This window comes from Miniopterus natalensis, chromosome X (assembly GCF_054644295.1).
Source record: "Miniopterus natalensis isolate mMinNat1 chromosome X, mMinNat1.hap1, whole genome shotgun sequence".
NCBI classification, from domain to species: Eukaryota; Metazoa; Chordata; class Mammalia; order Chiroptera; family Miniopteridae; genus Miniopterus; species Miniopterus natalensis.
In genome coordinates this window covers 26,135,952-26,161,669 of record NC_142103.1, presented here as the reverse complement: position 1 = coordinate 26,161,669, position 25,718 = coordinate 26,135,952, and the positions used below count along the sequence as shown (strand labels likewise).

General features: G+C 35.3%; 1 protein-coding gene across 3 annotated transcripts in view; it reads left to right on the top strand.

The window, feature by feature from the left end:
* The window catches only part of NRK (Nik related kinase), a 144,659-nt gene extending 121,534 nt beyond the window's left edge, over window positions 1-23,125 (top strand). The window contains exons 20-29 of one of the 3 annotated variants that reach the window (XM_087813478.1): window positions 3,106-3,292; window positions 3,744-3,899; window positions 5,895-6,038; window positions 8,190-8,348; window positions 10,729-10,833; window positions 12,446-12,588; window positions 12,876-13,025; window positions 15,833-15,992; window positions 19,919-20,058; window positions 21,506-23,125. In XM_087813478.1, the coding sequence (XP_087669604.1) occupies window positions 3,106-3,292; window positions 3,744-3,899; window positions 5,895-6,038; window positions 8,190-8,348; window positions 10,729-10,833; window positions 12,446-12,588; window positions 12,876-13,025; window positions 15,833-15,992; window positions 19,919-20,058; window positions 21,506-21,601 (1,440 nt within the window). In that variant the 3' untranslated portion in view covers window positions 21,602-23,125. The remainder of the gene's footprint in view (window positions 1-3,105; window positions 3,293-3,743; window positions 3,900-5,894; window positions 6,039-8,189; window positions 8,349-10,728; window positions 10,834-12,445; window positions 12,589-12,875; window positions 13,026-15,832; window positions 15,993-19,918; window positions 20,059-21,505) is intronic. The other 2 variants (XM_016206408.2, XM_016206409.2) reach the window with 2 other exon arrangements.
* The last annotated feature ends 2,593 nt before the right edge of the window (window positions 23,126-25,718 follow it).

The following is a 25,718-nucleotide window of genomic DNA, read 5'->3' as shown; positions in this document are numbered from 1 at the left end:
TCTAGAGATTCCTTCTGTTCTTTCCTTTGTGACATGTGTTGTTGCCTCTCCATTTTGGCTGCTTCCAGGTGTTTGTTCCTATGTGTTAGGTAGAGCTGCTATGTGTCCTGGAATTTGTAGAGTGACTTTGTGTAGTAGGTGTCTTGTAGGGTCCAGTGGCTCAGCCTCCCCAGTCACCTGAGCTGGGCCTTCGAGGTGCTCCCCTGTGTGGGCTGTGTGCACTGTCCTGTTGTAGTTGAGCCTTGGTTGCTGTTGGTGTCACTGGAGGAACTGACTCCCAGACCAACCAGCTGTGAGGACCAGCCCCAACTACAGTGAAAGAGCTGCTGTGCTGGAGACACCCCTATGGAGCAGGATTTACTTCAGTTGGGCTTTGGTGTTCACCAAGTGTGCCCCTTGAATGTCACTCGTGGGTGTGGTAGGGTTGTAATCCAGTGTGGTCGAGTCTGATCACCAGGTGCACTGTCTCTGAGGCCTCCCGGGAGGTGCAAAGTCAGCCTGTGCCAGAGCCCTGCCCAGGGCCACCCAGCATGAGCTGCACAGCAAACTGTAGTTGGCTGCTACTTGTGCTGGGCTTGGAGGTGTCCAGGAGAGGCCAAGCTATGAGCCAGTGCAGCTGCCACTAGTGCCAGGCCTGGGGCCACTTATCAAACTGTATGGGGCATGCTGCTGCTTGTTTGAGAGATTTTAGGAAAGTCCTAAGCATGAGGCTCAAGAGGCCACTTGCACAGAAAAGCCCCTGGAAATGGCCTGGATGAGCTGCAGGTGGGGAGGGGCGGGGCCTCCGGGAATCACGGGGCGGGGCCAAAGGTGTGAGTCAGGTGCTGGCGACTCAAACATGGCGCCTGCCTGCGGGCTGTGTGCGGGGAGGACTCGCCAAAGGAGCCATGGCCTCTGCCAGCCCTTCTGCCCGGGAGGAAGCCGCCCTCCGCCTCTCGCCCAGATCTCAGGCAGGTTAGTCCCCCCTGAGTGTCCCGGGTCCTTTCCGGCTGCTGCCCGGCGCTGGGCTCAGAGGGAGCGTCCGAGTGAGTCCGTGCTGGGCCCTTTAGGAGGAGCTGCTGGGGCTCCCGCAGCCTCCGAGACCCTCAGCCACAGTCCCGCTAGTTTCACAGCCCGGAGTTGTGGGGTCGTCTCTTCCCAGCCCTGGAGCCCTGGGCTGGGGGCCTGCTGTGGGGCTGGGACCCCTCCCTCCTTCAGGAAACCTCCACCGCCGAGATTCCCTCCCGGGTTTCAACTGGCTGTGGGCCTGCGGCCACGTCTCCGAGATTCAGCCCCGACCCCCCGAGTCTCCGCCCCTCCCCCCGGTCTTGATGCTCCTTCAGCTCCCTGGTTGTGGGGCTTCTGTTCAGCCGGATCCCAGGAGGCTCTGAGTGATGGTGGTTCTGTGTTTTAGTTGTAATTTTGATGTGGTTGCGGGAGGCGGCAGGAGCAGCTGTTACCTACGCCGCCAGCTTGTTTCTCTTCTGATTACTTTTCTTTACCCACTCACCTAACCGCAGGGCCCATCTTAGGGTTTGGTCTATGATAGTTATAATAATTATGGAAGAAATCAGTGAAGGCAGAAAACAAAGATAAAAGGCAGGAAGGACTCCCTAGATGAATTCCAATGGGAAAGCAATATCAGTGGGAAAGTAGCTATGTCTGTCTCTATATGCATGTCTGTCTACCTACCTATCTACCCATCTATCTTACTTAAATATATTTAAACAGGATGCCCCCAAAAGTTTTCATAGCACCCCTGGGTATCTCCAATTATCTCAAAGGAAATTTTTGACATTTACAGAGGAATGGATCTTACATCCATTTTAATTTTAAAAGAACATGTTGCCATACAACATTTTTGTGATTGGAAAGGTCACAAAAACAAGTCTTTGGAATACTATGCAGTGGTAAAAAAGAATGATCTCTTACCCTTTGGGACAGCATAGATGGACCTGGAGAGTATTATGCTAAGTGAAATAAGCCATTCAGAGAAAGACAGATATCACATGATCTCACTCATATGTGGAATCTAAGGAACAGAAGAGATGATGAACATAATAGGCCCACAGACATGGAAGCATGGAATAGACCGAAAGATCCCAGAGGGAAGGTTGGAAGGAGGGCAGGAAGAGATTAACCAAAGAACTTATAAACATATATGAACAACCCATGGACACAGACAGTGGACAGGCAGGAGCCTGGGCTGGGGTGGGAGATGGGTGGAAGGAGGTAAGGGGGGGAAGTGGGGGACACCTGCAATACTCTCAACAATTAAAAAGTTTCACCTGTAAAAAAAAAAAAAGTATTTGAAAGGATATCACAACTCTCTCAATGCCAAAAACCCCTCTTTAGACACCAAGAAATTCTTATCAACAGATAGGCCTACAAAAAAAAAGCAGTTGGTAGGTTTTTCCACAGGATATAGCATTCCACATAAAATCTTTGACATTTTGTGGCTTTTATCCCTGAGTTTTTTCTCTGTAACTTAATGGAAGCTGGCTACATTTTCAGTGAAGCATATTTACATTTTTGAGTTTCTGTTGGCTGATTTTTCATCATTAGATTTGCAATTTTACAAAGTGGAACTGATATCCCCACACTGGTGCTTTTAATATTTTCAAGTGATTGTTGTGCATAGCACAGCTGAATGTAAGCTTTGGAATCAATCAGAGTTTGATTTCAAACTCCGGTCCCCTTACTTACCTCTATGCCTTTAAATACATTTTTTAACTTTGCTAAGCTTTAGTTTCTAAGTAAAATGGAAATAATTATACGTACTTTGGGAGCTGTTGTAAGGACCCACAATGGTATGTAAATAAGATGTCTGGCAGAGTACCAGGTACATAGTGAAAATTCCACAAATGTTAGGTTCACAAATTCTAGAGCTAGAGACTTCCAGCTCCTTGAATTTCCCTTCTGACATAAATTATCTCAACATAGGTTATGTCTCTCTCTTCAGATAAAATTGTTGAGTTCATCTGGTAAATGTGCATTTTATAAGGGTGCAGAATTTTAGATGTTAACAAGTTTTGCATTCTATTTTTCAAATGACCCCCCAGTCATATTATAATTTTCTCACTGTTAAACTCCTAATAAAGTCAAAATTATTTTTTCATCTTTTAGGAGTCAGTTGGTAGAAGTGAGATCTCAAACGCCATTGCCTCAGGTGCTGGACCCGCAGAACCTGATGATGAGAATGACAGTATAGACATATCTGAAGCATCAACAGAATTAGGTTTTTCTGCCAGCCACTCATCTCCTTCCAGCATTTCTGGGACGGCTGCAAATGCTGAGTTTGCCAGTGCCATCTGTAAGTGTATTTAATCTCCAAATGCTGCAGTCTGCTCACGTATTAAATATAGTGTTTGACCACTGGTTCATGATCTGAGAAGAATTAAATCTTTCTGATATTCAGTTGACAGAAATCCAAATGGATATATGCTTTAAAAACCTATTCTTCACTGACTCTATATGGCACCCAAATTTGAACTACAATTGAGAAATTGAGTCCCTTCTTTGGATTTTTTTTTACAATCTAATCCCAGTAACTTGACATATATTTATATTCCAAAATGTATTTTAACTGTCATGATTTGTGCTATCTGATGGTTTATGAGTTACAGAAATGATCCTTACATTAAAAAATAAAATACCATAAAGGAAGAGGAACTTATCTAGGCTGTGTCTTATTTGTGGAAACACTAAAGCACATATGGTGTATACATAGTAATTTCTCTCAATATCTTCTTACTTCTTCATAGTATGTGCTGGATTAGTGGAAGTACCTGAGAAATCACCTAAGAAAACCTCTGAAGTCAATGTCAACCCACTATATGTTTCTCCTGCATGTAAAAAACCACTAATCCACATGTATGAAAAGGAATTCACTTCTGAGATCTGCTGTGGTTCATTGTGGGGTGAGTTTGGTTTCTTAAAACTGAGCTGTTGTTCTTTTAAAGATTATATTTTATCTATGTAGTAAAGTTGTGGAAAATCATAGGTGTAAAACATTTGTTTGCTATTACAAAACCATTACCAAGAAAATAAAAATATATTTGTAGTAGTTAATTTGCTCCTTTTTCCTGACTTACCTTCACCGAATGTAGTTTGATGTTTGAATTGGTGCCCCCTGCCCTTCTTATTATATTTTTCCTTTTTACCTGAATTAACTGAGCTGAAATATAAAACTGAACTAGATTATGATTTTTTTTTAATTTGAGCTTAGTATTTTTTAATATAAGAGGATGTGCAGCATATAATATCTAATGAGATATTATTAAAAAGATTTCTGCAGGTTCTTGTTTTAAAATAATCTTGAGGATTTGTTAAGAAAGTTCATTCTATGCCTTTGATAGACTTTTTCAGTCCTTTGTCTAGAAGATGAATTATAACCACATTAGTAGTGCTTAAACAATATTTTACCTCAAGCCAGTCTGTAGCATAAATGAAACAGAATAAATGAACACAAGAAGGGGAGAAATCCAAAGTAAATGCCAACCTCCAATTTGTAATTTTATAGCTTTTACTTAATGTATGATTGAACATGGGGCAGTATTTTATATTAAAAATAGAGGAGTGTAGTGGACATTATAGTTATAAGGATTGAACAACTTAGGGAAAAACCTGACATCCTCAAAGTTTTGCTAATATAATGTGTCAGATTACAAGAAAATGAAGTTTACTTCATCATCATTTCAGTCAGGTAACTACCTAGTTTATGTCTAGTAACTAATTTTTATAAAGTAAAAAATTATTTTGAAAAATAAAATATTACAGTCAAAATTGACTGTACTTTCTTCTCCCTCTCGGATTCCACTGTAGGAGAAAAATGCAGTTTGTAAATCTGCCACTGGCCTGGGCATTACTTATAGAACTGCTAAAAGACATAGTGGGAAAATGAGGCAGAGACCCTTGCCTCTATTCTTATATCCTTGGAGCACAAATATCCTCCAAGTAGAAGAAAGATTTTGAAGTACTCTCTCTTACATTATTTTGGTGATTTTCTCCTGTGTCTTAGCATATGGAGGAAAACTCCCACAGTGGTTTGAAGTATATTCTAACTTCAGTTCAATCTTCTATTTCAGTCCTGTCATTCTGGTCTTTTGAAATAGTGTTTATATTTGAGTGACTAGAGCCAGCAGACAAATAACAGAGTGTAGGAATTTAAATACATAAAAGTAAGGATTAATTTCCATAGATATTTAGCAATGTAGTTTTTTAATATATGCGTGAACACAGAGCCATTCCATTTTATTTTATTGTTTAAAATATATCTTTATTGATTTCAGAGAGAGGAAGGGAGAGGGAGAGAGAGTTGAAACATCAATGATGAGAGAGTCATTGATCGGCTGCCTCCCGCACGCCCCCCCTGGGGATTGAGACCACAACCCGGGCCTGTGCCCTGACTGGGAATTGAACTGTGATCTCCTGGATCCTAGGTCGATGCTCAACCACTGAGCCACGCTGAGCCGGGCACAGAATCATTACATTTTAAATCAGTTTACATATATTTTAAAAACATTAAAACCCTTCGTTACAGTTAGGAATGAGAAATCAGCTGAATTGAAGTCTTTGTAGGTACTAGACATCTTCAATATTTAATGGTAACTTTCCAAAGGGTTGATTGATTGTTATGAAGTTTGGGACACAACTAAGGGTGCTGATATATACATAAAGTTTTACTTGTAAGATGGTACACTAGACACCAGCCAGTATGATATTGGCAGAGGGTCTTCCGTATTTTTATGTATTTCAATGAAATTTGTTCTGTTGGTAGACATCCCATTTTTACACAGAATGAGGCTAACATTAGCCTAAAATGATAAGTCACCTTTATATAAATCAGAACATTGGCATAGCAAAAGTACTAATATAAAAATGTCATCTGAGCTTTTCTTTTTATATACAAACAGGAGTGAATTTGCTGTTGGGAACCAGATCTAATCTGTATCTTATGGACAGAAGCGGAAAGGCAGATATTACAAAACTTATAAAGCGAAGACCATTTCGTCAGATTCAAGTTGTAGAGCCACTCAATTTGCTGATTACCATCTCCGGTTTGTTTAAGAACTAAAATTAGCTGAGTAATTATACAGATTAATTAGGCTGCAAAGTGGGCTAAAGACTTTCTCAGAAGAAAGTGTTCATATGAAAGCACTTTAAATATCGTATTTAATTGGGACACCAGACTTTTTAACTAGGTTTTTTTTGTTTTTTGTTTTAAACTAAATTCAGACTCTTCTTTGGTATCTGGATATTTGATTGTAATACACCTAACCTAGATCAATGATAAGAAAAACCATGCCATTCAAATTCTTTCAGGTCTTTTTTTTTTTTTTTCCTCACCGTAGGATAGTTTTCTCTAATCGATTTTTTAGAGAGAGAGGAAGGGAGAGGGAGATAGGGAAGGAGGGAGAGAGAGAGAGAGACAAAGACAGAGAGGGAGAGAGAGGGAGAGAGAAACATCGATGTGAGACACCTTGATCCGTTGCCTCCTTTACCTGCCCCAACCAGGGATTGGACCCGCAGACTTTTGGTGTATGGTATGACACTCCAACCAACTGAGCCACCTGGCCAAGACTCGCGTCTTAGATTCTGAGTAGCCACCTATTATTTCACAACTCACAATTTCACCCACCCATGCATACATGACCACATTAACACCCACTATGTACTTTTTGTGATGTATCCGAAGCAATAAAGAATGAAGTAAATAATTAGATTAAAATGATACTGTCTTCTCTCTGGCACAAACTTATCATGAGACCCTATGGATAGGGTAACAAGAATGGATCCCCTAAAGCCTTTCCACTCTTCCCATATAGCAGTTGAATTTCTTAGCTTTGGTCAGTCTGAGCTTGAACCTTTCAATATGACAGAGCAAGTAAATGGATGTTCATAATGATGGTGATTACTGAATAGTAAGGAAAGCAATAGCATTAAAGCTGACTGTAGGCCAAAGAAAGATGGCAGACAAAAGGATAGAAAAAATTTTTAAATGGTTTGAGTGTAGAATAAAATGATGCTAATCACAATCTTTTATATATGTTTATATACTTCCTGACTATTCCTAATAGCCATATTGCACATTAATTAATGTTTATTTGTATTCCTAAATATGATTAACTTTGCTTTAAGTTTTAGTAAGAGAATAAAATCCTTTATAGATGCTAAAACTTCACAATTTTTTATCATGTTATACAGTCGTCCATTTATAATTGCTTGAGGTACATAGAAGCAACATTTAGCTTTTGAAAATATCTGGGTGGCTGGATATCACAGTTCTTTACTTTTTATCCAGCTTTCTCTAACCCAAATGTGCCATTTTTAATGCTTAAGTTTCTCTCAAATGTGGATTATTTTTGCATCAAATAGTACTGAGAACATTAGTGTATAAATATGCCTAGTAGTTTGGAGCACAAATTTATTTTACTGTTTAAGAATAGAATAGCAATAGACATATGTCTGCATTCTAATACTGCTTTTAAAAGCATCATGTAAAAATATATTTAAGATTTATCTCATAAATAAGAATCATATTATTGGGCCTAGAAATCTTGTCATCATAAACCCTAAAATGAAAATAAAGTCACTATATATAAAAAGAAATGTGTAATTTTAATGGCCTGATTTTCATGAAGGAATTGTAAAAATTTGATCAGATTTACAATTAGAAGATTAACACTGAAGGTAAATTGGGTTGAGAAAAATAACAATAAAACCATTCAACTATTTTGGAAGTATGCCGAAATGAAAGAGCACAGAGAGATCTATCCCACTGTTCCTGAATGTCTAACAGTGAATACATTAGACACCCCTCTCAAACATATGCAATGCCAGAGCAAGTTTCTGGGTCTCTGAATCCTAGAAGGTTCATGACTTAGATGAAAGCCAAGGTACAAATGAATGGATGGTAATTCTGTTGCCTGCACAATGACAGCCTTAACCCGTCCCAAAGAAATATTTTACATTCACTTCAGACAGGCACATAGGTAGCTAGTAAACACTTTGACTATCTTTTGGAAGTGAGAAACTCTGCTGTCACATTTCCAAACTCTGAAGGGAAGACTGATGCAGTGTAGTTTTTAAAAATGCTTTTTACCTTAATAAAAACATTTGGCTACAACGGCAAAATGCCTTTACTTTTTTGTTCTTCTAATGCATGAAAAAATAGATTGAAACACTATATTGGTTTTTTAATCTATCAGGCCATAAAAACAGACTTCGGGTGTATCATTTGACCTGGCTGAGGAACAAGATTTTGAATGATGATCCAGAAAGCAAAAGAAGACAAGAGGAAATGCTAAAGACAGAGGAAGCCTGCAAAGCTATTGATAAGCTGAAAGGCTGTGAACACTTCAGCGTTCGTAAGTCCCATTTCATATTTACTATAGGTATACAAATTTTGCTTCCCTTCACTTGGTGAAGAACATTGTTATGAAAGGCAGAGAAAGGAAAAAAGTTGCAATTTCATACACAACAATGAGTGAATTTCATTGCAACATTTTCCAGGCCTTTTATGCCGCAATTATGGCCGTTATTGAGAAAATATTGATTGACTGCAATAGCTATTGAACTTAAATTTAGTTTACTTTCTCACCTTTCTTCCCTTCTCAGTCACTCTAATTAGTCCATATAGACTATTATTTTCCTGTCTTTGTATAACTTCAACTATATAAATGCTTTGTTGTACCTTCAATAACATGCAAGGTAATTTATCTCACATTATCTTTCCTCGAAATGGCAATAAAATAGAATCATATAATAATTCCTTTCATTTTTAATTAACAAATGCCTCTTAACACTGATGAGGAAACTTTACAATAAGTAAAAGAAAAAGTCTCCTATGGTCTACTGGCTCTTGCTCCCACTGTCAAGATTCATGAATGTAATTGCTAAACATTTCCTGTCTGATTAGAATGTTTTCATATCCCTGCCTTTTCACGATCATTTACTGTGAGACCGAGTAACAACTCCAGGGTCTCAGAATCCTACTCTCATCTGTCAACAACTGGGAAGTAATATTATCCATTCTATTCTGTTTCTGAAGCAAATTTCCTCTACTCTCAGCCTTTGTTTTCTTCTTTCCTCTTCACTAATTGCTACTATAGGCAGAACTGGTGACATAAGTAAGAGATAGCTGGAATCACATAATATGACTTGCATCAGGGTATTTCTATCCTGACTGACCATTTCTGCTCTGCATATAAGGAGGCTTTCCCAGGATATATTTTATATGTGTGTACATATGTACATATACACCATTGAAGGAAGAAATGAGTACCCAATTGGGGCATTAAATAAATACATTACTTTATTCTAGTTTTATGTATCTCTACTTTCCTTCAAATTACCCGAAACTGTGAGGAAAATAATGTGAATGTAAGATGGATTGAATGTGGAGTGATTGCTAATGGCTTAGTCCTTTTGGCTCTTAAGGGATATGTTATCCTACCTGCTAGATTTATGTTTTGTGCTAAAATCATTTTCTGTGTTGCTCACCTTTTAGCATGCATTCTGTAGCCTGTGCAACATCTATCAGTACTTCCTTTTTATTGTTAAATAGTATTGCACTTTATATAGATATAAACCTTCTATTTATCCATTTTTTTATATATCCATTGTTTATACATTTGCACTTTTCACTTTTTGGCTATTTTGAATAATGCTGGTATGAACATTTTCATACATGTCTTTGTACATAGGAATGCATGTTTTGTTTTCTTTTCTCTTGGATAGTGCTTCCAGACTTTTTTAACGTGGCTGTACCATTTTACATTGCCATAAGTATGATGATTCCACTTTCTTTTCATGTTTGTTAATACTTGCAGTCATTCTTTTGAGTCTTCCATTCAAGTGAGTGTAATGTAATGTTGCATCTCATTGTAATTTTTATTTGTATTTCCCTGGGAACTAATGTTATTGAGCATCTTTTTTAGTGTTTGCTGGCCATTTGTATATGTTCCTAGGGTTATTTGTCTTTTCATTGTTGAGTTGTAAGCAATCATTTTATATTCTGTATACTAGACCCTTATCAGGTATATGATTTGAAAAGATTTCCTCCCATTCCATAGGTCCTTTTCACTTTCTCAATAGTGTCCTTTAATGCACTGAAGTTTGTGAGTATACAAAACACAGAGTTTATTCTTGTGTTATTATATTTTAGTAATTGTATAATTTTCCATATGAGCAACTGTATACCTACTTTTGCCTCACACTGTATGGTGTAAGATAAGGGATCCAAACTTACTCTTTTGTATGTGAATATTCAGTTCTCCTAGTACCATTTATTGAAAAGACTATTCTTTCCCAATTGAATGGTTTTGACATCATTGACCAGAGAAGTATGGGTTTATTTGTAGACTTCCAATAATACTCCATTGATCTATATGCCTGTCTTTATGTCAGTACTACACTGTTTTGATTAATGTAGCTTATAGTAAGTGTTGAAATTGGGAATTGGGAATTCTCAAACTGTTTTTTCTTTTTCACAATTGTAAACCTACTTTTGCCCCACACTGTATATAAAAATTAACTCAGTCAATCGAAGACCTAAATGTAAGAGGTAAAATTATAAAATTTTGTTGCCTTTGGGAGGGCATCAAATTGTAACCAGATAACTTTTCTAAAAATATGTGATCTGTGCTCTTACCTTGTGGTTTTGACATTTTCAATAACAAATACAAATACTTGAGTGTTCTTGTTAACTCTGTGGCATTGTTACTTCTTTGTATTTTATCATTGTAGTCCAACATGAAGAAACAACATACATTGCAATTGCTTTGAAATCATCAATTCACCTTTATGCGTGGGCACCAAAGTCCTTTGATGAAAGCACTGCTATTAAAGTGAGTGGTCTCATTTTCTTTTTGATAATGTTTTTCTTTTGAAAAGTTGTAAACAGAAAAATATTTTGGAATATAGTAGCAGAAATATATACCATCCTTCTACAGTTATTTTAATTTGAATATACTATGTCAGTCATTATCGTTTAACCCCCTTTTTTATAGACAATTCACTGGAACCACAGCAAGGGAAAGTGTGAGAGAAATCCCTGACCCCTTCCCTTAGAGGACCTCCTCACCAACTCCTCACTCCCAATTCCTGTAGTCAACTTGAAGACCTTCTCTTCTAGAGCCCCAGCACAGGCTTTCTGTGCCACCCCAATGACTTAAAGCTGAGAAAGTCCCTGTTTAATTTTAGTGGGGGGGAGGTGGAGAACAAAAGGAAGGGAAGGAAAGGTGTGGCAATATTAGAAAGTGGAACCCAATGGTATAGAGATGAAGGAAGATAAAGCCTTTACTTTAATTACCAGGGTTACAAGAGATGGGGATGGGGAGGAAAGAGTGAGTCTATATTCCTTCCAAGCTAAAACTCTAAATACATTTTCTCTAGAACTATTGCAAGGAATGGTGATTAGGCTTATTTGGATTACCAGTACTATTTCTATCTTTATATGGTTTAACTGAACTTCTATGGATCAGCCTCTTAAGGTAACCATTTGGCGTGCCAAATAATTAAGTTGCCGATGAGTTTTTAATCTAATCTCATAAAATGGGGACACCTTTTATCTTATTGTCTTTTTATAATGCTCCAGAATTCCACTTAAATAGGATTATTTTATACTTATTCCATAGTCATGAGGACTGATTAATAAATTAGCAGCATTATATAGAGTCTTAATCTAGGGTGTGCATCAAAATCATCTGGAGCATTTGCTAAAAGTTTAGATCTCAGACCCAACCCCAGGTCAATTAGTAGGTCTAGAGTGGGGCCTGGGAATCTATATATTTAGCAAATGTTCCCAGTAATTTTGAACAAGTTGGTCCATCTACAAATTTTATACAAAGTGCTGATAAAGACACATCATGATAGATCTCATCTAGGTATTTATGAAATACTTTTGTATCTTAGATCAGGATCTCTTTGCATAGTATATTTTGTAGGCCAAAACATCACTATCACATGTATACAATAAAGATAAGCTAATTTCTATGACTGCCCCTCAATGTCTATTTGCAGAATAAATATGTTCTTTTATAAATAACAAAGAGTACTATACATACAGTTTGGGCCTGCCCTGACAAAAATCACATCCCTGATCTGATCTCCCTAAATTGGGCTATGGGTCAGCTGTCAGTATTTGGATGTGGGTTCGTTCTTGGGTGTCTGCTGATTGGTCAGAGCTGCCTGGTATGGAGCTGGAAAGCAAAGAAGATAAATACCAACAGTCTTTTAAGCCTGATACACAGTTCCTGATTCAAGTCCTCACTCCACTTTCTTGAATACCACCTCATGATGGCAGTATGGTGAATCTTGTGATGCGCAGTCCTCCACTGTGACCTGAACTTGGTAATGAATCCTGTTTGGCTTTTTGTTTCCTTGAACTAGCAACCATCGGAGCCTAGAGTACATCCAGTCTATAGTAGGTTAACATGTCTGGCCTTTTTCATTCCCTACCAAGTATGCATTGATCAATCAGCAGACTCCAAAGGAGACTACATGTCCTATGAAGCTTATATACGAATACTGGCAAAAATACAGGCAGCTGATCCAGCGAACCGTTTTAAGAGACCAGATGAGCTCCTTCATTTGCTGAAGCTCAAGGCAAGGAATTTAAAGACAGCAAACAAAGTCCAGGGTCATACAAGGCTCTTATGATTATTAGAGATTTGACCTTCAAAGGGAAACTCAATATTTAAGATCTAAATATAATTATGTTCTTACTGTAGTACCAGACCTAATAAAAGTTGCAATACATAGATCTCTAAATACATTATGTAATTTTTGACAATCACCTGGGTTTTATAAACCTATTAAGCAAAGGGCAGGGGAATTTTTGCCTTAGAGTGTCATTTTTGGCCTTTTGGCCATATTTGGTTTTATATCCACAGGTATTTCCAACACTCGGTCATAAGCCAGTGACAGTTGACCTAGCTATTGGTTCTGAAAAAAGACTAAAGATTTTCTTCAGCTCAGCAAATGGATATCACATCATTGATGCAGAATCTGAGGTTATGTCTGATGTGACCCTGCCAAATAACGTAAGATCCCTGAAAATTATTGTTTATCAGAATTTGAGTTTTTCACAACTGTCAAAACTCTTAAAGATTTAAAACTATGATTATCAATATCTATACTGGAACTGAGACCTAAGAGGTAAGTATAGAGTGCCAGAAAGCAGTAATGTATAAGCAAAAATTACTGATGGTTTCTTAGTCCAGACAACTGTCTGTTCTGTAGACAAATAGTGTTTGTCTAGCACAATGTTTTTGTTTTTAAATGAATAGAGTTTACACTTAAAAATCTGAACTTCTATTGATAAACCAAAAGATCTGACATCAGACCCACATTACAAACAAATCATTATCAACTAGAACTGATTTGTGCCTGCTTCCTTTTAGATGGAATATATGCTATACATTCTCTATCCATTTATCTTTATGTATTTACAATAACTGGCACTAAAAGGCATATGATATTGCATTCCTTACTTTAGTCCATTTGCACCCGATAATGCATTAACAGATTCTTTTAAAAATACGCCACCAGTATTGCAGCATTATTATGTACACTTCCTTTCTTTATCCAGATTATAGTACTTTAACTGTGATATATAGAAAATTATCGTAAAATGTTCTCTTATAGTATCAATTATAGTTAGAATTTCTGATCAAAGGATTCAGCATTTAAAAAGCTAATTCACCTCAATTCTTAAATAATTGTAAATAATGAAAACATGACACGTCTAAGAAATGGGAAGTTGTAAAAATACTATATACGTCATTTATATAAAGATCTGGAACATAACATAATACTCCTCACACACAGATACACACCATACAAAATATAATTATGCTGTGTCTCAAATTTGTTGGTAGCAATGATATTTGTCCTATTGAAAATTATATTTAAAAAGAAAGGCTGAACAAACCAATCTGCTTCACCCTTTCTTAATTCCCCAGTTTGTCAGCAACTAAAATTTCAGCAGTTTAACATTACATAAAAGTCCAAGTGAAGGCTTTCTATACTTTTAAATCACTGTAGTAATGTGATATTTTGCATAACATTCAGGATTATTTCGCACATCTCTGACAAATTACATAGAGCAATTGTCTGATCATTAGTGGAGACATTTTTTAAAAGTTTGGTCATATGAACAATATAATTAACTGATCACTCAGTTGTCACCTATGATTATATAGAATTCACCCTGTTTATAATGTGGAAAATACTCAACCAAGCCATGCTAAAGCCATTTAGATATGACTGCAAGTTCATTTTTATTTAAATATTACAGTACTCCAGTTGGAGTATCTCCCATAGCTTGCTGCATCTTATTTTTAAATGTCATGTCACATAGCTTTGTTTTGAAATTAGTACAGTACTGAACACTGCAGCACTCGTCCAGATTTATACTTATTTTAAAAAAGTATTCAAGGAGATTAAACGCTGTGTTCCAGTTGACTATTAGTCAAGGAGAATTATTTGCTTTTGAAGCAATTAGGTAATTATTGTGGAAGCAAGGAGAGAAGATGAGTTAAAAAAAAAACAAAAAAAAACTTTTCTGACCTAATTAGGGTATCTCAAGTATATTCAAAAATAGTATTTTTAGCTAAGCACCCTAGTGTCTTGACCCACTAAATAAGAAAGGGCTCTAATATAAGGGAGGGGAGAGTTCTTTTGAAACAGAATGTACTAAAAATTATATTTTTTCAAGGGTGTTAGATTACAAAAGCTGTAATGGTACAAGGAAGCCATGTGTACTAAAAAATATCTGGTTACTTCAGGAACTATCTGATAAGCAAGGGAATTACCTCTCAGGCTGTCTGGAATTACAGAAGTCCACCTTCTAAACAGATTTTCTTGAGGCAACCGTCTTTCTTGCAATTTCTTTTTCTCTCTTCCTTCATCTCTTTTCTGATTCAGTTGCTCATGCTAGTGCCCAGGGAACGCATAAAAATTGCTTTTTGCCTCTGGGTACCCATTTTAGTTTTAAGGATTGTTGTTGCTGAAACATGGCCTCAAGCACTTGGCCTGAGTACGCTGCATTTGGCAAGTATAGTTTCTGACTTTTTTCTTGGAATTTGCTTATTTGGAGAAATGATAGAGGAATGTAATTGTTTGTTTCTCAGGGAAATACTATCAACATGACAATATCTGTAGTTTAAGCAAATTTTGTCACACTGTTTTATGCATCATGAAATTTAAAAATTCTTAGATATTTCTTAGTTTTTGATATTGTCACCTTATACATCTCTGAATTTGTGTATTGAAGGTATTTTAATATTTTATTAATTGAATAAGAAATCCTACATTTTTGTGAAGGAAGGGTGACTTATATTTCAAGCAGTGAAGAGTATTATAAGACTGCCCCTTATGAACATTTTAAGCTCAAGCAATTTTTAAGTTAATTTTTTATTTCTGATTTGAATGAATTGGTGTATAACCAGTGGTTGTGTATTTGTTACTTAATTTATTCATTCATTACTAAAGTACTTATTAATGTCCTGAAATCCAACTCTGTAACAAGTAATAATTCTTCTATCAGTATTCATAATACTTTGTGAAATTTCAATGAATTTCTGTGTGTTGGAAATAAATCTCTGCTTTTTTCAAGCAGAGTTCTCCTAAATGTAAAGGAAGATATTAAATAGTGATGACTTTATGACATAAAGAAGGCTCTTTTTAAGTGTTGGATAGCATGCTGTTTAATATTGAGATTAAAAAATTTTCTTCCTCCCAAAACTTTGAACCCCCTTTTGATCTTTATTGCTCAACCAATCTGAATCAATTAAGGTAGTAGTGATTAAATTTTGGACATATAAATCCTTATGAAACATAATTCCAGCCCCTGGAAATCATTATACCACAGAATATCATCATTTTACCTGATTCCTTGGGAATTGGCATGATGCTCACCTTCAATGCTGAAGCCCTTTCTATGGAAGCAAATGAACAACTCTTCAAGAAGATCCTTGAAGTGTGGAAAGACATTCCATCTTCAGTAGGTAGGTATAAAATTTTTCCTCTTTCTCATGATCCCATAAAACCTTCCATTTCCTGAAGCATCACATTTTCTCAAAGTATATCGGGTTAATTTAGGATACTACATAGTTGCTCCCTTAGCGAGGTAATGTGTGTTTGTCATATGCTTAATGAATACACAAGGCTAACATAAAGAGAATGATTTTAGCTTAGTTGTTCATTTGCAATAATCATATAATTAAAATAAGAAAGGAATTTCTTCCCACAATAATGTATAATTTTATTTTAACTCCCTTTGCTTGCAGATTTTACACAGATGTTGAAAATGCTTCATTCTATCACTTTGATTTGGTTTAGCTTTCACTTAGGAGACTTACAAATACACATAAAAGGAGAGCAAAATGTTTCTATTTCATATAGTCAATAGTGTTCTGTTTAGTGGGTAATAGTCTTATGAAGAATTAAATACAAACTGAATATGTGACATATTGGCTGTCGCTACAATTTCATCATCCCTCATTTACAAAGAGATAAATATGACTTACTGGAATGCCTATTAGGTACCACTTAAATGACAAAGTAAAGAAAACTGCCTTTTCATCTTCATCAGGACAGGATATTTTTTTCTTCCTGACCAATGCAAGACTGCAGATCTGGGAAATCTGAATAACTTGACACTCTTGTATATATCTCTGAGGCTACAGAGATGACCCTAAGGGAACAGAATGCATATGAACAGTAAAAATATTAGAGAGAGAAGAATGGTTTGATGGAGAATAGATATTCCTGGAAAGGGAATGAGTTTAATGAAGCAAATAAAGAAGAAAGGAGAAGGGGAAAGGGAGAGAAAGAAAGAGAGAGAGGGGTAGCTTGTCAATAGATTGGCCATAAACTTCTGAAATCTCTATTAAAGGGCTAAATGTGATCCTCATGTGGCTATAAGGACCAGTTTAAAAAAAACTGCTTTTTAATGGACATCTTTCTTGATTATGGAATGATAGCACTTTGCATTTTGCCTGCAGAATCCTTTATTTTTGCATACATAGTGTTCAGTTTCCCATTTGAAGTTAATTTTCTTATTCCAATTTCTGATTATCAAATTTATCAAAAAGTACCACTGCAATGGTTAGATCAAGATTCATTATTTTCTGTTTCCTTTGCCCCAGGTCTATTAATTATATTGTAAGCATTTACCTTTCGTCACTTAAAATGGGTTTAAACCCTCTGTGAGTTCTTACCTGTTTGAAACAATTGGAGGAGGTTTTCAGAGAGCAAAAATTTCTAAACTTAATGCACAGCTTACTTGCTGAGTCAAGTACGCAGTTCATATGGCATTACAAAATTTCTGACTTAATTTTGAAACACGCTAATCTGCCACTTAACCTAGCTACTGAGCTAGCGTGCTTATGAGGTGGAATCTTATGATTTGGGTTGGGATGGTCAGTGATATTTGCTGTGATTGTTAAGCTTCTATATATATTTTGAATATCTAGAGAAATGATCTTATTATTGAACAAATTTAATATATCTCAAGAAAATGTAAAATTTAGATTGGGGAAATCTGGATCTAGGTTAGGTTTAAATAACAAAGCAAAAGTTTTAGACAGAAAAAGAGTAATTGATTTCTTTAATATCAGTGTTATGATATAGTCTTTTTCTTTATCCTCACCTGAGGATATTTTTTCCATTGCCTTTTCAGAGAGAGTGGAAGAGAATGGGAGAGGGGGGGGGGGAGGGAGGGAGGAGAGACACACCGATTGGTTGCCTCCTGCATGTGCCTGAGATCGAACCTGCAGCCGAGGTAGTGCCCTTGGCTGGAATTGTACCCGGGGCCCTTTAGTCCACAGGCTGACGCTCTAACCACTGAGCCAAACCGGCCAGGGCATGATGTAGTTTTTAGTATACTCTCAAAGTGCCCTTAATACACAAACCAAAATATCATGTTCTTACAGTGCTGTAATTTATTTTACATTGTAAAGAGATGGTTTTCAAATTCTAACAACTAAAGTATCTCTTTTGTTTTAGGTCAGAAGTTTTCTTAAGGACAAGAGCTATACCTGATGACTTTTTAAGAACCTTTTGATTCTTATGATTGCTCTCTGTGGTTGTTGACAAAAATTCAAATTTAATGACATATTAACATAGGCGAACAAATTCAAATCTGGATAGACAAAATCTATTACTTGTTCTCATCACTCAGGCTATGTAGTCCCATAACTTTTCTTATATCTGGAGTGATTTAAATTATAGTCTGAAATTGGACTTATAAAAATCTCCTTTCAGGAGACCATTGTCTCAATAAAATATGATTGTAATTTAATTACAATATTATGTCAATTTCATATGCATAAATATCTTGAAATGTAATGTAAAAGGAAGCAAGAAATAAATTCTTGCTAAGTTTTAGCTGAAAGATTCAAAATGGCTCACACTGCCTATGAAAAGTTACTTTCATGAAAGTTTAATAATTTTTTCATGAGTCTTTTTATGCATATTTAACGTACATATGTATAGGTCAGGTAAGTTTCAGTTCATTATTTATTTAGTTAATATTTATTTTTATTGAATTTATTGGGATTACATTGGTTAATAAAATTATATAGTGTTAAGGTGTACAATTCTACATTACATCATCTGTATATTGTACTGTGTGGTCACCTCCAAAGTCATGTCTGTTTCCATCATCATTTCTCCTCCCTTTACCCTCTTCTGCCTCCCCACACCCCCATTTCTCTCTGGTAATGACCATACTATTGTCTGTCTTTGAGGTGGGGGTTTTTTTTGTTTAATCCTTTCACCAGTTTTACCCACCCACTCAAACACCCTCCCTTCTGACAGCTATGAGTCTGTTTCTATTTTATTTGTTAGTTTATTTTGTTCATTAGATTCCACATATAAGTGAAATCATATGGTATTTGTCTTTCTCAGGCTGGCTTATTTCACTTTGAATAATACTGTCCAGGTCCATACTTATCCTAGAACATTTGCAACAGATAAGGACAAATCTTTAATTATATTGTAATCATATCAAAGCAGGGTTTGTTGACTTTATAATAGAAAAAAATGAAAAGTCTAATGAATTGAATTCTAATTTTAGTCATGTTAATATGGGAGTGAAGGTGCCTTGTTTTAGTGTTTTCTAGACTATTTTAACTTGACTCAAAATTTTGATATTATTTTGAGTGCAGGATTGTATTTATTTATGGAAATTTGTCTTCCCCATAAAGTACATAAAGAATATCATCTTGAAAGTTAAACATTTAACAATAATACTGCCTCTTGTGTCAAAAATACCTACAGCACAAGCTGACTGTATGGCTATTTAAATAATTAGGTTTCCTGCTTGAAAGCAATTGTGACAATCTTTATTGTCACCAAGTAATATAAAACATAGTATAAAAGTTGAAATCTTATAAAAATTTCCTGAGCAAGAAAAACATTAACAGTATCAAATTAGCTTTAGTTCTCTTTATAACTTAGTAATTCATTGAATTGCATTATAGTTGCTAAAGTCATTATTTGAGCAAGTCATTTTAACAGTTTTAATTTTGAAAAGTTAGTTAGTTTTCCATGTATGTTCCTTGAACACAGTTACAAACTCATGGAATGTTGTACCTCAACTAGAGTGTAAAATAAAGAATGGCTGTGGGTAGATCTGACTTTCTACTACCAAGGTAGAATTAACCCTTAGTTTTTTCTGTAGTATTAGAGAATATGAATAGCAAAATTAGTTGAGGTCTAGTTATTCAGTGTTGATCACAATGCTGACAAGAAACAGCTGGTTTAAACCACTGCTAAGCAGCATAATGCCAAATGACTGACCATAGAAGGAGGAAATAAAGAACTGTAATAATCAACTTCTTAATAGTCAAATGATGACTGTGGTTATAATTTTCTATCACTGTTAGAAACATTTTGAGTTTTTCTGATTTTTAATTTTTTATTGTAGCTTATGAATGTACACAGAGAACCACAGGATGGGGCCAAAAGGCCATTGAAGTTCGCTCTTTGCAATCAAGACTTCTGGAAAGTGAATTGAAACGCAGGTCGATTAAGAAGCTGAGATTTCTGTGTACCCGAGGTGACAAGGTATAACATAGCCTTCAGTTAAAGAAAAAATAAAGCAAGCAATGAAAGTTAACTAAGGAAATTTATATCTGTTTCCTTCTTACCATAAATATATATATATGCTATATTTCCAAAATTGGCATACTATTGATAAAAAACAATTTTGCATTTGGTAATAGAAACATTGAATTGGTAATAAAGTTTGATTTTTAAAAGAAATGATTTTTTAGAAAAGTAAAAAAATTCTGATTATGTCCTAAGCAACGCTTAGCCATTATTTTGTTTGGTGCAAAATCCATTATTATCTTTGATGCACAGTTCTTTTCATGTTCACATTAATATATTTTGAAACAGAATGCTTGAGTAAATCTGCCTTTATAGTTTCCAACATAATCCAATAACAGAAGGAAAATTACTTATGTCTGCTGACCACCTAATTATGAACTAGAGTTTGTGCTTACTACTTTTAAAGCTACATTTAATCTTCATGAGTGGGTATTATTTTGTCCATTTTACAAGAAAGAAAAATAAAATGAAGATTTGGCTATTATTTGTGTAATATGATCAATTTTATCAACCCCAGATAGTTTAGATGGAAAATGCATTGAATAAAATCATTACAGTCCTACATATTATGAGAAATAATAATGAAAAGAAATAACGCTAATAAACTAGGAAACAGTCACATTTAGACGAGATTGCAGAGGATTCCACTTAATATCAGAACAATCAAGGTAAAACACTGTGATTCAAGGAAAGGTACTAATTTGCAATATAAAGGAATATAATGGCAAGAACCAGTGTTTGAAGTCAGATAGACCTAAGATGCAGTCCTGGTTCTGCCATCTGACTAGGTATAAGAACCTGGAAGTTTGATTAATCTTTCTGGGCTTTAGTTTCTTCATCTCCATTCTAATTATCTTTATGGCACAGACCATATTTACATGACATGTTTCTCTCTAAGCTAATCAGTTCAGCTCATAATATCAATCTATTGATGTCAGTGCATTCCACTGATAGAGAAAATTAAAATTGCACCAAGTAGAAGATTTTATAAAAACCAGCAACAGTGGTGAACAACATCAAAATGGTTTAATCATTTCCTTATATTTACAAAAGGAAAGTCAACTTGAGTAAAAGTAGATCTTTTAAGCAAAGGAGAATTGTTAACCAAAACTAATCAAAAACTTTAGCAGACAAATGCCACCTACAAAAACCTAATTTTATTTAAATCATGTGAAGTGCCATTATATAGAAGATGGTAAAATGTTGTTTTTTAATATACTTAGACTACATACTATTTCAAATTCTTATTCTTTAATTTGAGGAAATTCTATTCTAAAAAGCAGCATGGCTTAATATTTTAAGTGATTGATGCAGATAAATTGAAATTATAGTTGTATCTAACAAATATCAGGTTACATTGTACTAAACATTTACTGATGGTGTCTTTCTTTCTTTTTTAAAGCTATTCTTTACCTCTACCCTGCGCAATCGCCACAGCCGGGTTTACTTTATGACCCTTGGAAAACTTGAGGAGCTCCAAAGCAATTATGATGTTTAAAAGATCCAATGATTGATTACAACATTTACAAACATCATAAATATGCAATTTGCATCTTAAAATTTCTGAGATTAAATGAGCAGTTTTATTAGGTAAAAATTAAATCAGATACTTTACTTTTAATGTAGCACAGAATAGTTCTAATGAGAAATGCAGCTTTATATATAAAATTAACTATAGCAAGCTCTACGTACTCCAATGGTGTACAATATCTTTTGCACAAACTTTGTAACTTTTGTTACTGTGAAATCAAACATTATTCTTTGGACAGTTTGGACAGTATCTATATTCAGATTTTATAACATAGAGTAAAGATACCTGTAATGAGTTAGATTTTGAGCAGCTTTCAAAAGAATTGGCACTGAATGAGCTTTTTCAGAAAAAATAAAAGTAGCAAAGAACCATATAGGAATTTGCAAAGTCATATAAAGAACTAAAGGTTAGATTATGAAATGAAAATAGTAAGGACTATGCTATAAATCAGACTAAGGCTGAGCAACCTATATGCCTGTAGAAAACTACAGTGAAAAAGGGAGGAAAGGCCACCTATTTTCTCATTGCTTCATGACAGTTAAGCCCACAGTTAGAGATCAGTTGTGTTCTTTTCACCGAATGTTAAGCTGGTTTTCTCCCGATAAGAAGAAAGGAAAAAAACCTCAGATGCTTTATTTCCTCAGAATCCCCAAAGATGTGCAATAGCTTTTTAAAACCACCAAATAATACACTTGTAAGCCTGAATACAGGACTGAACTCCTATACACATGTACTGTAGAATTAGTTTGTTGTTTTATTTTTTAATACTTTAATGTAGGCATCAAATTCTACCCCCAAGAACAGATTGGTTAATTTATCAAAATTCTTATCTGGTCAACAATTTGACCATCAAACAACATTAAATATTTTCCCAATCCTATATTAAATTATCTGAAAATTTCCCTTCAGGTATTAAAAAATATAACAACAAAAAACTTTGGCTGCTAAAAATTTGTGTTTTTTTAAAAAATATTTTTATTTCTGTACAATTGGAAATTAATCTAAAGTGATGAGTCCACATGTAAGGACTTAATGTTTGAGGTAAAAAATGAAAAGATTTTGAAAAAATAAAACTGATCAGATACCAAAATCCACAAATTTAGAGTACTGAAAATCATGCTAGTTTATCATCCATATATGTTATAGAAGCCATGCATAGGTGGTTTTTGGTCACCTATGGTAACTGCTACCTGGTGAAAAGCATAATTTCTGCATATCCATCCTCATACCATGGTTAGTTCTGGGGCAATAGAGAGACAACAGAACTACCACAAAGTATACCTCAGTATAATTCCTCTAGCCTGCTTCTCAAATCTGAAGACAGTGCTAGTGGGATCATAATTTTCAAACTACCTGGTTAGGCAAAATACAAAAGCAGCTGACTATGTGTGATTTCATGATAGCATGTTATTTTCTTGGCACCTTAGTGCCAGGAATGATGATTTGGATTTTCCTAACAACTTATATCAAGAGTTTTTAGTAGCTCAATAATGAGAATTTAGGAGAACCCGAATCCATGAATTTAAAAAATAAATGTGATTCATGTTTCTGTTACTGTGATACAATAATGTGATCCTAAAACTGGCTTATTCTTGAGTGTTTACAATTCGAATGACTTTTTAAATGCAGTAGTTTAAAGAGAAAAAAAACTTTCATGTCAAATTATTTCCTTAGAAGTAGTCTTCATTATTATAAATTTGTACACCTAAAAGGCCATGGGGAACTTTGTGCAAGTACCTCATCGCTGAGCAAATGGAGCTTGCTATGTTTGAATTTCAGAAAACTTTCTCCTTTAAGTAGCATGTAGAATCAAGTCTTTTAAGAATTCATTTTTCTTCAAAATATTTACTCAAAGTTAAGTTTCAAATATAAGTTTTATCTTAAAATCATATTTTAAGGCAGTATGAAAGTAAACTATTTTAGAATGTCAACTCCCATTGTGCTCTGTGGTTGTTATTCTAATACACATAGACAAAAGTGAGATGTATCTACAGAAATGTCCCAAAATAAACAGGCTAGAGAGATTGCAAAATGTGTAACTGAGCTTTAAAAGATAAGGTCTTAGTGAAGAAAACAAGGTGGGCATATATAAAGAAGAAACATTGAAATGTTGGATAGCCAAGTAGGGCTAAACATATTTAAAGTGGTTCATAGGTAATGAGTATTTCTGATTCATATGTTAATTCATCTGGAATTTTTATATCATATGTCAGCTAAAACAAGAAAGTAAAGGGACAATTAAATGCCATAATCAGTACACAGTAATAGACAGAAGAAATTATATCAATACCTTACCTTGTAGCAGCAGCACCTGGCAGCCCTGGGCTAGCACAGAAATGTGGTGGAGGATTCCCGATAAGCCAATTCCCTGGCCCGTGATTTGAAGCATGAAATGTTGTGGTAGGTTGTGAGTTAGTATTGGGACACGGTACAGTTTTATTTTAGTGTACTTTAATTTTTTTGCACCAAAATAAAAGGCATTATTGGAAATATTTGAATACTAGAAAATGATGTGTGAAAAGGATTGTCAAGAAAAGCTCCGAGTGATTAGGTATGTTGAAGTAAGGTAAGATCCTCAGAGAAAACAGTAAGAAAGGATAATGATTAAGATAGTAAAATAGGCAAAACAGAAATTACACATGTGCGCACACATACATACCACACACACAATTAGAATGCATAAATTTTAACATTTTCAGTGCTACCAGTTTCTAGATAAATTAATCACTAATTATTTTCTGCCAGGACTTATTTAATTAAGGCAGTATCCATAAAATTAGGAATAATACCACATGTATTCAATGGGATATTTTAGGTATTCTTCAATTCTTTTCGAAAATGTGCTTATTTAAATTGATTTGTATTCAATCTATGCTCTAACTTTAAAAATTATTGAAATCATCTTTGAATGCCAATTGTTTCATCAGAAAGTCTTCAATGAATCATTGTTCAACCTCTAAAAATAAATAAATAAATAAATAAATTATTGATTGATGTCTTTATTTGAAATATGCTTTCTAATGCCTCTGAATTAGGACTGATTCAAGGAATATTCATTTCTTTAAAGTGTGTAATAATGCACTGATTGGAAGGTGTTAAGGGTTCTGCTTGTTGTTCCATTAAGAATTTTGGCCACGTCATGCTATAGTAATCTGGCTAAAATCTTTCTGGCTATAGTGGTGGAATTAAAAACTGATTAATTTTCTTCTAAGTGTGTGGGACTTCACACAGACACACAGACTCGCAGGATATGGGTTAAACCCAAGCATGCTTTAATGCTGACTTCCTTCCCATCCCACCCCAGTGTCCTGAATTCCAGTGGAGAAGAGGAGGAACTTTATATAAAGGGTAACCGTATCCAATGAGAGGAGTAAAGATTTATAGTTTCTTAGCATTTAAGAACGAGTTTAGTGTAGGCTGATGATGGGAACTAGGAGGTGGAATAATACTGGCAGGTTGTTAAGGAAGCTGAGCCCTTTAACGGGCTAGAAAATAATAGCACTTATCTCAGCAGGTGACAGAAGCATTAAAGACAAGATGTCATGAATATCTATTGTTTTGGAACATTCTGGAGAGATGCTCATGAAGCTTTCCCAGTAGGGCCAGCTGGGCGTGGTCCCAATTTGTCCAGTGTGGCCAGGCATTCAGGAGTTGGGTTACTCAGACATGACAAGCTTGACTGGGCTTTAAGAGACTAAATTCAAAGTGCTCTATTACAATCAAATCGACTCATTCTGCTTGATATATAAGGACAAGAAACTTAAACTATTTTAGGGGACAATGTTATGAGCCAAGGAACAAAAATATCATCACAGATTGATATTAGAATGGGCAGGGTGATGCTCCAAGGTCGAGAAAGGACTGTATCCTAGGGATCTTTTACCAAAACATGGGGACAAAGTAGATCATGAATAGAAGTCACTATTAGTAATTTTATCACCCTCAAAGGGAGTAGTGGGTTTAAAGACTCCAATACTGTGAATCTATTAACTGAATCGTTTCCCAATACTGGAATTTCCAATATAACTGCACTTTTTTATTTATAGGGCCTTTGAACCTTAAGAATTAATAAAGCCATTGAGTA